General features: G+C 41.3%; 1 protein-coding gene across 2 annotated transcripts in view; it reads left to right on the plus strand.

Annotated features, from left to right (window-relative positions):
* The first annotated feature begins 2,263 nt into the window (after window positions 1–2,263).
* The window catches only part of LOC117478740 (cilia- and flagella-associated protein 44), a 32,652-nt gene continuing 19,281 nt past the window's right edge, over window positions 2,264–15,634 (plus strand). For both annotated transcript variants that reach the window (XM_034125647.1, XM_034125648.1), the window contains exons 1-20: window positions 2,264–2,348; window positions 2,503–2,616; window positions 3,351–3,477; window positions 3,594–3,756; window positions 4,363–4,465; window positions 4,540–4,756; window positions 5,788–5,902; window positions 6,334–6,498; window positions 7,047–7,205; window positions 7,296–7,343; window positions 7,608–7,707; window positions 8,418–8,512; window positions 9,393–9,602; window positions 9,735–9,845; window positions 10,776–10,928; window positions 11,996–12,208; window positions 13,118–13,260; window positions 13,884–14,163; window positions 15,033–15,088; window positions 15,280–15,442. In XM_034125647.1, the coding sequence (XP_033981538.1) occupies window positions 2,541–2,616; window positions 3,351–3,477; window positions 3,594–3,756; window positions 4,363–4,465; window positions 4,540–4,756; window positions 5,788–5,902; window positions 6,334–6,498; window positions 7,047–7,205; window positions 7,296–7,343; window positions 7,608–7,707; window positions 8,418–8,512; window positions 9,393–9,602; window positions 9,735–9,845; window positions 10,776–10,928; window positions 11,996–12,208; window positions 13,118–13,260; window positions 13,884–14,163; window positions 15,033–15,088; window positions 15,280–15,442 (2,697 nt within the window). In that variant the 5' untranslated portion in view covers window positions 2,264–2,348; window positions 2,503–2,540. The remainder of the gene's footprint in view (window positions 2,349–2,502; window positions 2,617–3,350; window positions 3,478–3,593; window positions 3,757–4,362; window positions 4,466–4,539; window positions 4,757–5,787; window positions 5,903–6,333; window positions 6,499–7,046; window positions 7,206–7,295; window positions 7,344–7,607; window positions 7,708–8,417; window positions 8,513–9,392; window positions 9,603–9,734; window positions 9,846–10,775; window positions 10,929–11,995; window positions 12,209–13,117; window positions 13,261–13,883; window positions 14,164–15,032; window positions 15,089–15,279; window positions 15,443–15,634) is intronic.

The following is a 15,634-nucleotide window of genomic DNA, read 5'->3' on the forward strand; positions in this document are numbered from 1 at the left end:
TTTAAGGTGCCTACCGCCACCTACTGTACAAGAGTGTGTATCACCATATCATCCTATCACCACTTGTGGAATTATACCATGTATTTACGTTGTTTTAAATTCTTCCAATCAATCCTGTTTCACTCAAATACTTAAGAATGGCCTTCCTGGTAGCTCTTACCCCCTCGCCTTCTGTTCCCAGTGTCCCCATCAGGCTCCACTCCCTTCCTGCCTCTCTGACCCTGTCTCTTAGTTGTTCCCTCTCTGTTTTGTACATGTTGCAGTGTAATATGATGTGTTCCACATTTTCTTTCACTCCACACCCCCTGCATTCTTCAACTTTGCTTTTTACCATTATAAACATTGTGCCGTTTAATCCTGTATGATCCAGTCTGAGTCTAGTGATGATGATCTCCTCCCGTCTGTTCCTTTCTGTATAGATCTTTGTTATGACTGATTTCTGTAACTTGTGGTATCTCCTCCCTTTCTGATCTTCCTCCCACCTTTTCTGCCATATTTCCATACCCTTCTTCTTAATTATTGCTTTTCCTTCTCCTTTTCCAAGTGAAACTGGTATTGCTATTTCCTTCTGTAACGCATCTTTTGCTAATTTATCAGCATGCTCATTCCCTTGAACCCCCTCATGTGCAGGCACCCAGCATAACTGCACATCTATTCCCCTTCTCTGAAGTCTCAGTAAGCAATGGTTAAGTTCAATAATGAAATCTTCTCTAACAGTTATTGTCGACTGTATGCTTTCCAAAGCAGATAGTGAGTCTGTGCATATCACCACCCTATCAGGTCTCTTCAACCTATTGTAGCCCAATAATTGCTGCGAGTATTTCTGCTGTATAAACTGATAAATTATGTGACACTCGTTTTGAGATTGATATTTTGAATTCTGGTATACACGCCTATCCCCACGCATTCTTGCTTCTTAGATCCATCTGTATACATTTTGAGGTAATTGTAATACTTTTCGTTCAGGTACATACTCGTTTTAATTCCCACTTCATTTATTTGCCACTCTTTTTTCCTTTCTATGATACTCACATCTATATTAGCTTCTGGGGAAAGCCATGGGGGAACACTGCTAAATGGGCTTGCTTTGGCAAACTTTATGGTCTCCACTCCATATGCCCTCGTTCTCTCCTTACTTGTCCAGCCAAACCCACGCCCCTGGAACTTTGTATATTCCCAGCAATCCTGTAGTATTCTGTTTGTGATATTTTCCTCTCCACTTCCTTGTAGCCTGACCCAGTAGGCCTATGACAGAGCAAGTTTCTCTCTTCATGCACAAATGTGTTTAATCGTTAATGTCAGATATGTACTAAGTAAATACATTTGTTCCTGCTCAAGATTAGATTCAACTTTATTGTTATTGCACAGATTACAGGTACTGAGACAACGAAATGCAGTTTAGCTTCTAACCAGGAGTGCAAAAAGCAGTAAAGTGAAAAGTAATGTACACAATCTACAGAATAAAATATAGAATGAATTGAATGACGAATACACAGTGAGGGATATGAATACACTATACACAGTAGCCTAGCCTAGTATGAACAGTGTGTTGTATGAATATGCTAAGATATATAAAGTATGAAAACGGTAAGCAGTGCAAGTATAGTATAACATATATAGATATTAATTTAATGATGATAAACATTGTGGAACAATGATGAAAAATGTGAATGGAAGTGGCGACGTAAAACTGACACAAAACAACAACACACTTTTGCCGAGCCAATGGAGAGTTTCATCCCCAGCACGGGGTAAAAACCATCAATGAGCGCTCAGCTCGAGATACCAGCGAGTCGTTTCCCATCAAGCATTTCGCTTCCGCAGCCCGTGGAGAGAAACTGCGCCGCCTCGCCGCGCCTCGCTCTCAAGTCTGCGGGCGTCTTTGTCCCGCGAGATTTCAACGTCTCATGTAGGCGAGCCTCCTGAGAAAGTCGGACAAAATGACTAACCATCATGCAACGCACTAGCAAGACGTTGATCGCAATTGCGCAGGTCTGCGCAGGTCTCGCTTGTCTCAAACAAGCCTATAGTCTGGCCGCTGCAGGAAGGAAGGACCTGCGGTATCTCTCCGTGAGACAGCGGGGTATGGCGTCAGGTCCACCAGAACAACCTGCTGGCTCGTTGTGGAAACGTATTTTCACATTCTAGCACAGTTTATTGCTAGAAATGGTAGACATTCTTCATTCCAAGATAACACTGAAAGAACTACATTAACCAGCAGGCTTTGCGGGAGAGTCACTCACCTTGTTGCCTGGCAACGCCCCCAAACTTAAACGGATGACTTGGACAGTCAAATGTAAAGGTTTGACGCGTTAAATATGAGGCAAAATTCACGTTAAAACATTTTGGTAAGTGCAATTTTGATATATAATATCTAAAAATGTATTTTCCACCGCTGTCTTTTACGTTATGTTCACATTCAGAGTTGTTTAAAGCTTAACGTCGGTTCGGTGAAGTTGGAAATAACGTTTTGAAAAATAAATTGCCCTCTTTATTTTTCAGAATGCAAAAACAGAGAAGCAGATGAGTAAACAGCGGAAATGTCGGAAGAAAACACAACTACTGTTGGTGAACAGACTGAGAAGAGAGAGACTGCTACACAGGATAACGGTGAAGGTAGCCTAACTGTGGACATTTACCTGTATAACGTCAACGTGATGGTCAGATAGCATCACCGGCTTTTTTAGCTAGCGTTACCTAGCCTTAGCTAAAGGCTTTTAGATTAACATGTGGAATTTGCAAGATGAGAACTTTAGCTTATAATACTTTAAGTATATTTTGATGCTTGTACTTTTACTGGAGTGCAATTTAAATGCAGAGGTTTTACTTATAACAGAGTATTTCTACTCTCTGGTATTGCTACTTTTACTCTAGTAAATTATGTGAGTACTTCTTTCACCACTGGAGATAAGTAATTTATAAAGTGAATGAAATGTCAGTAAAAGTAGAAGCATTTAATGATGTGAGATGCAGTGTAGTTGCTGAAGTAAGAGTATCTCTTAGTTAGTTGGTAAGTTAGTTAGTTAGTCAATAAGAAATACAAGTAGTGACACTGTTAGTTAACTTGTAGTAATGCAGTCACATTGTCATTTACGAAATAGCAGATAGCATAGACATTTTAGTTAAGGTGGAAGGATTGCTGAGAACAGTCCAAGTGTGTGAGCTGTAAACAGTTGAAATGTCAGCTGGTATTCTAATTTAACGAGTTCAATCATTTTTGCCTGCAGTGTAAGCTGCTTCCACATTTCTGTTCAACCTCTCCCTTGTCTAACAAAAGATTGTATGCATGCTACAAGTGTTGCTGGAGTTTAACCTCTCCAACATGTTACCCCCTCACGATAAACACCCAGTGATGCAGCATGAGGCTGAAAACGGATCAACAAAGCAGCTCTCTGAGTACTACAATTATGAGGAACTTCACTCCAGACCATACATCACACCGGACTCTGAAATCCCAGAGAACCTCCTGCACCTCTGGTATCCTTTATCATTGTTCTTAAATGTTACACCACATCTCCTACAACTTTTGAAAGTACATTTTGTGTGACACTTTAGGGAATCTGATCTTGATCCTTATTCTGTCCTGCGTTCAGTCACTCCTTTGGCTATGACAGTGGGCGCAGGGGGAACCTGCAGCTGCTGGATGACAACACTCTGATCTTTATCGCCGGGAACCTGCTCGTGCTGCTCGACGTTTCCACCAAGGAGCAGAGATACCTCCGCTCCTGCAGTGGAGGAGGAATCGGCACCATCAAGGTACGATAGTGAACACTGCAAGGGAAGAGTGCTAGTCTGTGGGATGGAGTGAGAAGGATAAACAGACGGTTAACTTCAATTTCAGAATCAATCAAAATTTGATATAAAAAAAATTCCCAGGGGAAATTGGTTTTGTAACAGTAAGTTCATTTTAGGATCAAATCAAATAGAATAATAGATATGGATTACAGACATTTTCTTACCTGGCTTTAAATGCAAACCACCACCAGAGGGAGACATAGCTCTTGTTAGGCCTTATTGATGTATTGTCAATTTAATTTTGTATTTCTCCTCTTCTCTCTGCACCATATCTCTCCAAAAGCGGTGCTGCAACACAGGAAGTATGAGAAAAATAGAGCTCTTTTTGAGCATTACAGCAGGGAAAAATGTTTCAGTAGAGACACACAATACAAAGATGAACCTGAAAATGAGCATAGTAGGGCCCCTTTAAAATATGTTGGACATGCACACCTATTACGGCACTCTCACCTGGTGTATTCAATAAGACAAACATAACCTTAGCATAGTCTAATAGTATCAATATATAAACACATGTACAAAAACTGTGGTATTAATGTATTTCATTTGTGTTGTGTGTATGTCAAGGCACATCCAAGCAAAGAGTGCTTCGCTGTAGCAGAGAAGGGAATCCAGCCCAACATCATAATGTATGAATATCCCTCGTTACGGCCGTTCTGCATCCTCAGAGGTAAATGGGAACAAGATGCTGTGAGTTTTTCAAATGTGATGTTTTATTGATGTGTTAACTTTCATGTTTTGCAGGTGGTACGGAGAGGGCGTACTGCTTTGTGGATTTTAACCAAGACGGGAGCCTGCTGGCCAGCGTGGGGGCGGACCCCGACTACATGCTGACGCTGTGGGACTGGAGGAGGGAGGAGGTGATGCTGCGCTGCAAGGCCATTTCTCAGGAGGTGTACCGAGTCAGCTTCTCCCCATACAACCCGGGACTTCTCACATCATCGGGATCTGGACACATCAAGTACTGAATCCTCCTCAAACCCTGTTCAAAACAATGTTAGGCCCACTGGAAGAAATATAAAAATAATGGCTTTGAATCTTTTATGTAAACATGTAATTATGAAGCCATTTGCTGCCTTTATCCAGATTCAGCTAAAAACCCCCTTTAATATTTTCCCCTAAGCGTAAAAAGGACTGTGTGTAACTCCTACTGTTTAGCATGTATTGCAATGTGAAAGCATTTGCTTCGTAATATATCATTCTTTATTTAGAACTTTACCCCTGCCTTATTCGTCACATTATATCAGCGCTGATCGAGGCCACCTGGCCGCCGGTACCGGAGGAGTGAAAGGCTCGAGCCAGAGTCTCGTTCGCTCTCTCCGCTGAGGATCTGTTTTGGGAGAGCAGCTACTTCGTTTATGCTTTTGCTTTACATTTATATTAGTTTTGGCATTCAAACACCTCGCACCACACCTTAGGCGCTTTCACACCGGAGTACTTTTCCCGTTTAGTTCCGATAGTTCCTGGGATTTTGCGTTCACACCAAAAGGAGAACTTAGTTCATGAGAACTTTTACCCCCATTTTAGTCCCTGCTAGAGAGGTGGTACTTTCCTGGGGAGAAAAAAGTTCCAATTTCTGATTGGCTGGGCGAATTGCAAACCACGCCCCGTAAAACTCTGAAAAGTTTTGTGAAGCCGCCATTGTATTTGCTGGCATTAGCATTATTAGCATTAGCATTAGCCCCGCGCACCAACGCAGAGAGACTTATGGCAACACAAAAAAAAACACGGGAGCGGTGGAGTGATGAGGAGGTGTCGGCGTTCTGGCGATTTACTCGGAAGGCTTCAGTCCCCAACTCCGGCCGGGGACTTCGGGTGGCAGTATACGCCGTAAAGTTGTTTCCACGCTGTTGTTATGGCCAAGAGCCAGGCCATGACAAAAACGTAATCAGTTTCTCCCCAAACCGGCATATAAGATTACATGTTGTATGATAATTATATGTTATTAATGTTTCCAAATAAGAGGACAATACATTTTCTCCTCTCTGTCAGGTTCTGGAAAATGGCCGACACATACACAGGGCTTAAATTGCAAGGGCTTATGGGAAATTTTGGGAAAACTGCAGCGACTGATATCAAGGGCTACGTGGATCTTCCTGATGGAAAGGTGTGTGCCCTGCAGCTCTGACACAACATCTGAAATGTTTCTCTAAATATTTATTTACTTCCCAAATGGAGCATTACAGAATTTGTTTTCAATCATTAACATGTCAAACCAACAGTTGTACATGACATGTACTCACACACCAATAGAAACTCAGATTGTTCACTAAACTGTGATTCATGCAGTCTCAAGCAATGAGTCTGTTTTACATTCAAGTTTGTACTCTGAACCTTATGGCTGTTAAACATTGGATAACATTTTTTCAAGAGAATTCCCTCCATATCCATGATTGGTAGATCATTGTTAAGGCATAGTTATCAGAATTGATGTGGAGCTACAAATCAATCTAGATTGTTTTGGTGTGAGTTGACAAGTGTTGGAGATTTTGTAAAAGTTAATCCTGACCCTCGCCTCTCTTCGTCTCCTCCTCTCAGGTGGTGTCCGGCTCAGATTGGGGAAACCTGCTGCTGTGGGAGGGGAACGCCATCAAGGTGGAGATTTGTCGTAAGGGGGGGGGGAAATGCCACGCCGGGATGGTCCAGCCGTTCGCCCTGGAAGACGGACAGCTGATGACCATCGGCTATGATGGAGTGGTTCGGGTAAGATGCTTCACTTCAAACGTGTCAGAAATATTTTCAAAAACATAAAATGTTCTGATTAAATTAACAATAAACTCCTATAACTGTTCAGTGTTTTTTTCTACATTAATAATGGCTTTTGTTTGTAGTTTTTGTGTGTAAATAATAGAGTGGTACAGAGACTAAATGAGACGACTTAACGTCATCACACCGACCATTAGCTTCCTTTAGCTTAGCGGTGGTGAAGTCAAGTCACTGCGATGTAGTTTGTTTATAGCCTAACGTTAGCTTTTTTGCCTCTCGAGATTACATTTACACTTCAAAAATCTTAAAAGTGGTGTTAATATGTAGAGATGATCCTGCTGAACAAAAAAGGTGTCATAAATAAACGTGGGTTTGCCAAAGATCATAGGCTACAATTAGAAATATGTTCCTTTTTTAAGCCAATTGACCCTTCTTGGCACTCCTTATCAACCTTATTGAGCCGGATTGATGATCTAAACTCGGATTTCTTTGTAGTTGCCTTTTTTGAAATCGGTCTGAATTTGTAACCCCCCTGCCCCCTGCAGGGCTGGGACTTTGAAAGCATCGACACCGCAGACAGTACCGGTGACAGCGGGCGGTTTGAGCTGGAGCCCATGAACGAGCTGTTGGTGGGACACAACGTGTGCCTCTCCTCGGTGGTGAAGAGCTCGCAGCCGTCCGACTCCTTCATCTGCTTCGCTCAGGTCAGAGGGGAGTCAGAAGCTCATCCTTACAGCTATGTGTAATATCTGATCTCCATCAAGATACCAAACCTGATCTCTGCACTTTTATAGGACACCGGCGGAGCCATCTGGAAACTGGATCTTTCATTCACCTACACTGTGAGTTCCATACACTTACTTTAGTATTTTATCATTCTTGTTAACAAATATTTCAATTGTCTTGTAACAGGTTCTTCTTGTTACTATTAAGACCATTTTTCTTATACATTTGGTAAAAAGTGTGATTCTTTATTTGTCGACAAAATACAAATATGGACCTGAAAATGAGCACATCTCCTCTTTAAGATACAAATCAAACCAAAGATGACTCCCATGAGACGCTTTCTCACTTTAAATAACCGTTGATGTGTGATCTGTGTGCAGACTCCTGATCCAGAGTGCCTGTTCTCCTTCCACGCCGGGGCCATCCAGGGCCTGGACGTGTCCAGGATATCCCACCTGATGGCCACGACCACTCTAGACCGTGAGTATCATACCCTTTCTCCCCTACACACATACAGGTTTTTGTCGTAACATAACACACATCTAACCACAAATGATATACTCCCCCTAAACTGAGGAACGACCTGCCCTGGCTAATCAGACAGGCTCCCACACTCTCTGTTTTTAAATCCCGTCTTAAAACCCACCTTTTCCCCTTAGCATTCGTAAACAAGTAGATGGTTGCTTTTATTTGCTTTCAGCGGTCTATTGTTTTTACTATATGGTTGTTTTTATTTTTATTTTGTAATTGTTACGTTTATTCTGTTTTGTGTTCATATCTTTTATGTGATTTTATACTTATTTTTATGTTTTGTGAGCTGAGCTGTGTGATTTTATATTTGATGTATCTCTCTGTACAGCACTTTGGTCTGGAGGTTTTAAAGTGCTTTATAAATAAAGTTGGATTGGATTGGATTGGATATACGCAGCGGTACATTTCCTCTAAAGGATGTCGTAAAGAGCCCCAATTTATTTATCTTCCCCCTTTCTTCCTCTAGTCATGAAACACTTCTTCCAAACAGAAAACATTTGTTTTATCAGATATATTATCACTTCAGTGTAACATCAAAGCTTATTTTTATCGCAAGGCAGAATCTGTTAAAAATGACATTGAATGAGAGTTTTATTGAAGCTTTTATACCAGTTTTCCGGACAAACACAAACCGTAACAGGTCCGTCCTTTTTCTCCAGGTACCGTCAAAGTTTTTGACTTCCTGGCAAAAAGAGAGCTGACCTCCAGTCGCTTCAATCAGGGTGGAACTGCTCTCAGCTGGGCGCCAACTTTGGTGAGTGTGTCAATAGAGTGGTGCAGGAATGAGTCCTAAAACCTGGAAATGCATTTTCCCACTTCCAAGTCTCAAAGGCAGTTTATTTGTTTTTGGTTTACCGGTAGATGCCTGAAATAAGTTCTGTGGTTTAAACAACTTAACGAAAACATTTTTATCATAGACATTAGGCGCGTACTGTATACACACACACACACACACACACACACACACACACACACACACACACACACACACACACACACACACACACACACACACACACACTCCAAGAAATCAGGAGTGAGAGGGAGAGTGTCTTCATCTCTCACTCTTCCTCCTCACCTCCTCCTCTTCCTCTTCTCTCCTCCTTCACACCCTTCCCCTCCCTCTCTCTCCTCGTCTGACCTCCCGCCATCTTTGTTTTTCTCTCTGCTGCCAAAATCTCTCTCCTTCTCACTCGCCCTTTTTACTTTTCCCTGCCGTGATAAGAAGTGTGAAGCAGCTGGGCGTCACACACACACGCACACGCACACACACACACACACACACACACACACACACACACACACACACACACACACACACACACACACGCTATTAGATGAGATTAGTTTGACTATATGGAACCCAATTTGGGAAATATATTTTCACGGCAGATCGTAAACAAGGCATTGGACATGAATTAAAAAGTAAAATAGAGTAGGAAAGAAACATATACATATCAACAGTTATAGATATGTATCTCTATCAAAAACACAATATAAAAATACAGATAAAGTTAGAACACACTATAATAGACCATCCCTATTAGAACATAATATAAGCAACAGAAACATGTATAATTCTACCACATAAGAAGTGTACTGACAGGAAACTGAACTCTGTTGTGAGAGTGTAGGTGAACCAGATTGGAAGTCTGCTGGTCACGGGCTTTGAGGACGGGGTTGTGAGGTTGCTGGAGTTGTACGACCCTCAGAGGCTGAACGTGGTCACCGGGCGAATCCCCAAAGGAGACGCCAAGCTGCGCCTCAAACAGGCCTTCAAGCCCCATAGAGCACCTGTAACTGCCGTGGCGTATGAGCGAAATGGAGAGATCTTAGCAACGGGGGTAAGATGTTTTCCAAGAACACCTGAGGAAATATAATTGGTCATTGTTTGCTTAAGGTCATTTATGCAGGAACAAAGAATGTTGTTAATAACCCTCTGACCCTAACCCTCTGCCCCCCACCCTGCGGCTCAGAGCTCCGACAGCACTGTGTTCTTCTTCACTGTCGGGGAAAAATACAAACCAATCGGCTTTGTGCACGTCCCCGGGCCGGTGCAGGCGCTGGAGTGGACGCCTCATTCCCACGTGAGTCTGCTCCGACACACATGCACCAAAATACAGTATCTATGGATACGTTATTGATTGAGCAAAATATTCTTATATTTATTTCCAAAAATAAATTGGCTTTGCAAAGTTTTTTTGTTGAAAACTTGAATCCAGATAGCTTCTTGATTGAGCTTGAAAAATATGTATATGTTATACAGGGTTCTTACGGTCATTAAAAACCTGGAAAAGTAATGGAAATTCAAAATGCTAATTCCAGGCCCTGGAAAAGTCATGGAAATTCAAAATGCTAATTCCAGGCCCTGGAAAAATGATGGAAAACAATATTTTTCCCAAAGTTTTGGACAAGTCATGGAAATGTAACTAAAGTTGCATCAAATATAATTTATATGTTATCTAATCGCCAAAATAGTAATACTATAATGATAATAAATACTGTATCGTCTAGTAATGAAACGTAAAATGGCATTTAACTGACGAGGTATTTTGCTGGTGAGAGATTTTAGTTGCTTTAGCGTGTAGAAGCTAGTAAGCCTATTTGATTTGTTTTAGATAGGCACAACATGTTTCATATGCAGACCTTATTTTCCTGTTCCATGTTAAAATAAACCATTTTCAGTGGTACCGCTGAGAAAGAGTCATTTTTTGGTCATGGAAAATTAGGTAAAGGTCATGGAAAAGTCATTGAAAATCATTGGTGAAAAAGTGTATGAACCCTGGTTATATTATTATTTGTATTTTATTTGACATTATATATCATATTATAATATATTTTATATATCTATTATCTACAGCTAAACATTTATACCTGGAGTATTTCCCCAACAGAATTATTTATTTATTATCTGTGGACCATTTTCATCCAGAGTGGCCTTAATCTTGTACAATATCTTTAATTGAACGATTCTGTAATGGGAATGATTGTTATTGTTGTTTTATGATTTTCCCCAGGGTGAAAACCGGCTGCTGATCCTGTGTCAGAGCGGTCACGTTGTTGAGGTGCACCCTCCTGACCCAGAGGTCCAGAGGCCCGGCATCACCTTCCACCTGCCTGAACTGAGCAGCAGAGCCTTCAGGTTCAGGAGCATCAAGTCTCGAATCAAGGTCTGGACCCTGTGTGTCCAATCAGTCATTCGTAGGGTTTATGTACATACAGACCTGTTGTCCTATCAGAATCAAAACCAGGGTTAGTTCAAGTTAGGTTTACACATACAAGACATGTGTTTAGTTGTATTAAATGTAAACAGTAAGAGGATATAAGTTGTAAAAAAAATAGCAAATATATAAAAATAATTAACATAAAAATTAAGAAAAACATTTTGTTTCAAGAAATAAATATACAAATAAAAAACAATATGACAGATGGTGACACATTTATAATCTGAATAAGGTTTATTACCAAGTAGGTTTACACATAAATGTAAAATAAATGTAATTGGGTTATAATGGTACATACATAAACACAATGGGACATACATAAGAGGTATTAGGTTGTAAAGAAAAGGAGAACATATAAAACTATTGTAAAAATATGACAAAATAAAACATGTACAGTATATAAAGTTGTGGGGGAAACTTCTGAAGCAATTGGAGTCAGGACTCAGAGAGACACAAGGAGAGCTGGAGCTTTGATGGCAAACACTGACGGTTTATTTGGAGCTTCGGCCGGAGAATTCACAAGACATGTCACGGGCCACGAGTTGACCACACGGTTGAGATGCCACAATCAATCCTGAAGACCCCTCCTGTAGCTCCAGGTTCTAACTAGTTCAGAGTGTAATAATCAACATTCTTCAATAGATAGACTAAACAGCTGAGGACACTGAATCACAGTTGTTGTCGCTTATGGCTCGGGGTCATCTACACCCCGAGAAGGATGTGTTCCAGGTGTCCCACAACAATAACTGTCTCTGACCGAGAGTTTCCCGGTCATAAACTGGCAACATCAACAAAATGCTAGGGCAGCCCCTCCTTATGGGAGATAACGGCTGCTCAAGGTTGGTCAGCTGCGTCAGAGGGCGAAGGAGGACATGCAGGGCGAATTATTCCCCAACAAAAGTATTTTCCCTTTCTTCATGTTGTGCTGTCTTCATGTAAATATGTGTAAAAAATAAGTAACTCCATGTTGGTTTCAGACAATGTGTGGTTTTAAATGTTGCATTTTCTTTTAGAGAGAGCAGGAAATTGCCAGACGACAAGCCGCAAAGGACGAGAAGCAGAAAGAGAGAGAAGAGAGGCTGAAAGAATCCAAGCAGCCAGACTTAGAACCAGAGGAAGATAAAGAGGAGGTGGAGGAAGAGCTGCCCTCCATCTTCATCCCTAAGCCTCCAAGTCCTCTCTACTGCGGCTTCTACTCATCGCCTGGCCACTTCTGGCTCTCCATGGTACACACAATTAAAAGAAACTGAAGATCAACATTACATTTAAAGGGGACCTGTGATGGAAAATGCACTTTTTGATGTCTTTTATACATAAACATGTGTCCCTGGTGTGTCAGGGAACTCACGCAGCGTCAGAAAATAAAACCCTCTCTCTTTTCCTCCGTACCCAAATCTCTAAAAACGGGGCTACAACGGAGCTGATCGAGATTTGCGTCCGATATGACGTAATATCGGAAATGTAGGCTGGCTTTACACCCACGGCACTATCAGAAACGTTGCTATCAATGCCCGACTGTTTTGGACGTAATATGGTCGGTGCATGTTTACATTAGCATCGCTAACACTTCGAGCTAACCTGTACTGCACAGAGCATGTGTGTGAAGAAGCAGGAAATAAAAAGGAACTCACCTTGTGGTATAACCGGCAAGAGAGAAAGCCTTTGAGCTCCATACTGTTTCAGAAATAATCCTTGATAATCCATGATATGGCGTTTCATCACCGCAGTATTTAGTTTAGACAGTAGCTGCCGGGTCCCGCATGAGCTCAGACCCCTCCTTTTTTTTAAAAGCTTTATACCCCAAATCAGCACTTTTGAAACAGGAAGTGAAATGGAGGGATATGAGGCATGGCTAGAATGGGTGATCTGTTTGGTATTTTGAGCAAAACACTTCATAGACATCTTTTTTATATATTTATATATATATCTGAGACCTATGCTATTGCCTAAAAATAGCATGATAGGTGACCTTTAAATAATGGGTTGAGAAATTAAAACATGTCCTGTAGACTCAACACAGACTCTAGCTGTGTTTTGGTACAAATACCAAACTACATATAGTAAAACACAGCTATAGATTGAAAAGTATTATCAAAAACAGGTTCACAACATTCTCTCTTCTCCCTCTCCTGCAGGGGGGCTATGACTCTGGTTTCCTGTATCACTGTCAGTTCTCTGAGGAGCAGGACCAGGACCCTCTGCAGCGGCAGGACGAGCCCTTTGACTTCCTGCCTGTCCTCAACGCAGACGACGACCCCATTCGCTCCTTCACCTTCAGGTATACTGAAGATCCACTGATCAATATTCTATATTTCGACAATGATTCAAAGAACTAAATGCATCGTGAGAAAGTTGCTAGTAGTTTCCACCTCTTTTGGCTCATAGCTTTATTTATTTTTGCCTGGTTCAGTCCCTTATCACAGCTATTATCAGCAGCTAACAACCGCTACGCTCCAAAAATGTGGAACAACCTACCAGGAAATATCAGAGGTTAACTCAGTCGACATTTTTAAACAAAAGCTGAAAACATATTTTTTTAATTAGCTTTTAAATAGCAACTTTGCTCTTCTGTTGGTGTTATTTCTTTCTTTAATTCATTGAATTTATTTATTTAGTCTTATTTCTTAAGTTCTTAAGTATGGATTACTTTATTGTATTTATCTATTTTGGCTTCTTGTAATCCATGGAGTCATATGTATCATGAACATATGCTTCATGTATACTAGTAGCTTTTAACCTTTGACTTGAATTTAAAGTCTTATTGTCTGTTTGTCTAATGTTGTTTGCCAAATTGTTAAAGCACTTTGAGCTGCCTCCTGTGTATATAAAATGCTACTACAAATAAAGATGTATTTGTAATTATTACTAGTATACCTAAAGTATTATGTTGGTGTTGTCCAGCTCTGACAGGCAGCTGCTGCTCTGCGGCATGCACTCAGGCTCCATCAGGGTCTACCCTCTGCAGCCCGGAGACCACAGCCTCAGCTCCATGCAGGCCTACTGGGCTCTCAGTGTCCACGACAACCAGTACGGACACCTGCGGCACATCCGCTGTAGCTATGACGACCTCTTGGTGCTGACAGCGGGAGACGACGGGAACTTCTTCTCCTTCAGCCTGCTCCCTCCAGAGGAGCTGAAGAAAAGCATGCAGAGGAAGAAGGCAAATGTTCCTTCACCCAGGGTCAGTCTACACGTTATTAACACTTTACTAAGACTTTATATAGTGTGCTTCTACAGATGATAAAGTCTAACCCTAACCCTAACCCTACTCAATCAATCAATTACATTTTATTTAAATAGCCCAATATCCCACATTTTACATTTGTCTCGGGGGCTTTACGGTGTGTACAGCAAATGACACCCTATGTCCTTAGACCCTAGTGCACAAAGAAAAAACTCCCCAGAAAAACCCCACAGCGAATAGAAAATAATTTGTAGAAACACCCAGAACGGGACAGCAATAGATATGGTTTGAATAGACAACATAGACAATATAGACAATCCAAAAGGACAAAAATGGTAATATGAGTATACAAAAAAAATGGTCGGATCCAGGAGGGATGTCAAGAATCGTCCAGACACCACTATAAAATAATAAGGTAGGCTTCAGGCAGGACCAGAGCAACAGCCACGACTCTTGGTCCAGAGGTGAAGAGAGGACATGAGTGCATAAGAGATAACGAGAGAGAAGTAGGAGAAGAGAGGTGGAAGTCCCACGACAGTGTACACCTATAGCAGCATAGGGTCTGGTTAAAGGTAAGCCTGATCCAGCCCTAACTATAAGCCTTATCAAAGAGGAAATGTGTCAGTCTGTCCACCAATTTGAATGGATTGCTATGAAATGTATGTTTCTTATTTGTGTGAACGCCCAGGGTCCTTGTGTTCCCTAGCTTGTGTCAAACATTTGGAAAAGTTGACTTTACACCTTTTAAAGTTGTCTGTAGATGTCATCACATAGTTCATATTTGTTGTAAGGGGCAAGAAAACAAACTGTTTATGGTGCAAATGGATTGTTATATAAAAAAGTATAATGTCTTGATATTCGAACAGGTGGGCCTTGAGAATGAGGCGTTAGCCCAGGATATTGAGGACCCAGCAGCCTGCAGGTGAGCGCAAATGATCTGTTGATCATTCTTGTTTTCAATGTATCTGTATCTTTCTCTGTTTTGAAAAGTCATTCGGACAGTTGACACCGACTGCATTTGGCTTCCTTATTGTTTTTACATTATTGGGGGATTAAGGGGCTTTAACTCAAGAATGTCATGAAATTACTCATCTAACTTTGTGTTCCCTCCAGCATAGAGTCAGAGAAGCAGAAGCTGGATAAGGACCGTCTGCGACGAGAGGCGGAGCTTAAGATCGCAGCGAAGCGAAAGAAGCTGGCTGAGCTGAATAAGAAGTTTCAACAGCTGCTGATCACCAACCAGAGTCTGCCGGAGCATGTCCGTCTGAAACCTGAGGTACGCACACCCGGATCACTGTCATCTGTTTTCTAATGTCCGACAAACTGAGTTCTTCAGAATATGTACCTATTTAAAGACAAATAAGTCAATAAGAAAACCAAAAGACATGATACTAGGGAAAAAAACAAGCTAGGTAAAACATTTAGGGTGTGCGACAAAATGTCCTATTATGGTTTTTGGATTTTTCCC

Source organism: Trematomus bernacchii, unplaced genomic scaffold (genome assembly GCF_902827165.1).
Source record: "Trematomus bernacchii unplaced genomic scaffold, fTreBer1.1, whole genome shotgun sequence".
Classification (NCBI taxonomy): Eukaryota; Metazoa; Chordata; class Actinopteri; order Perciformes; family Nototheniidae; genus Trematomus; species Trematomus bernacchii.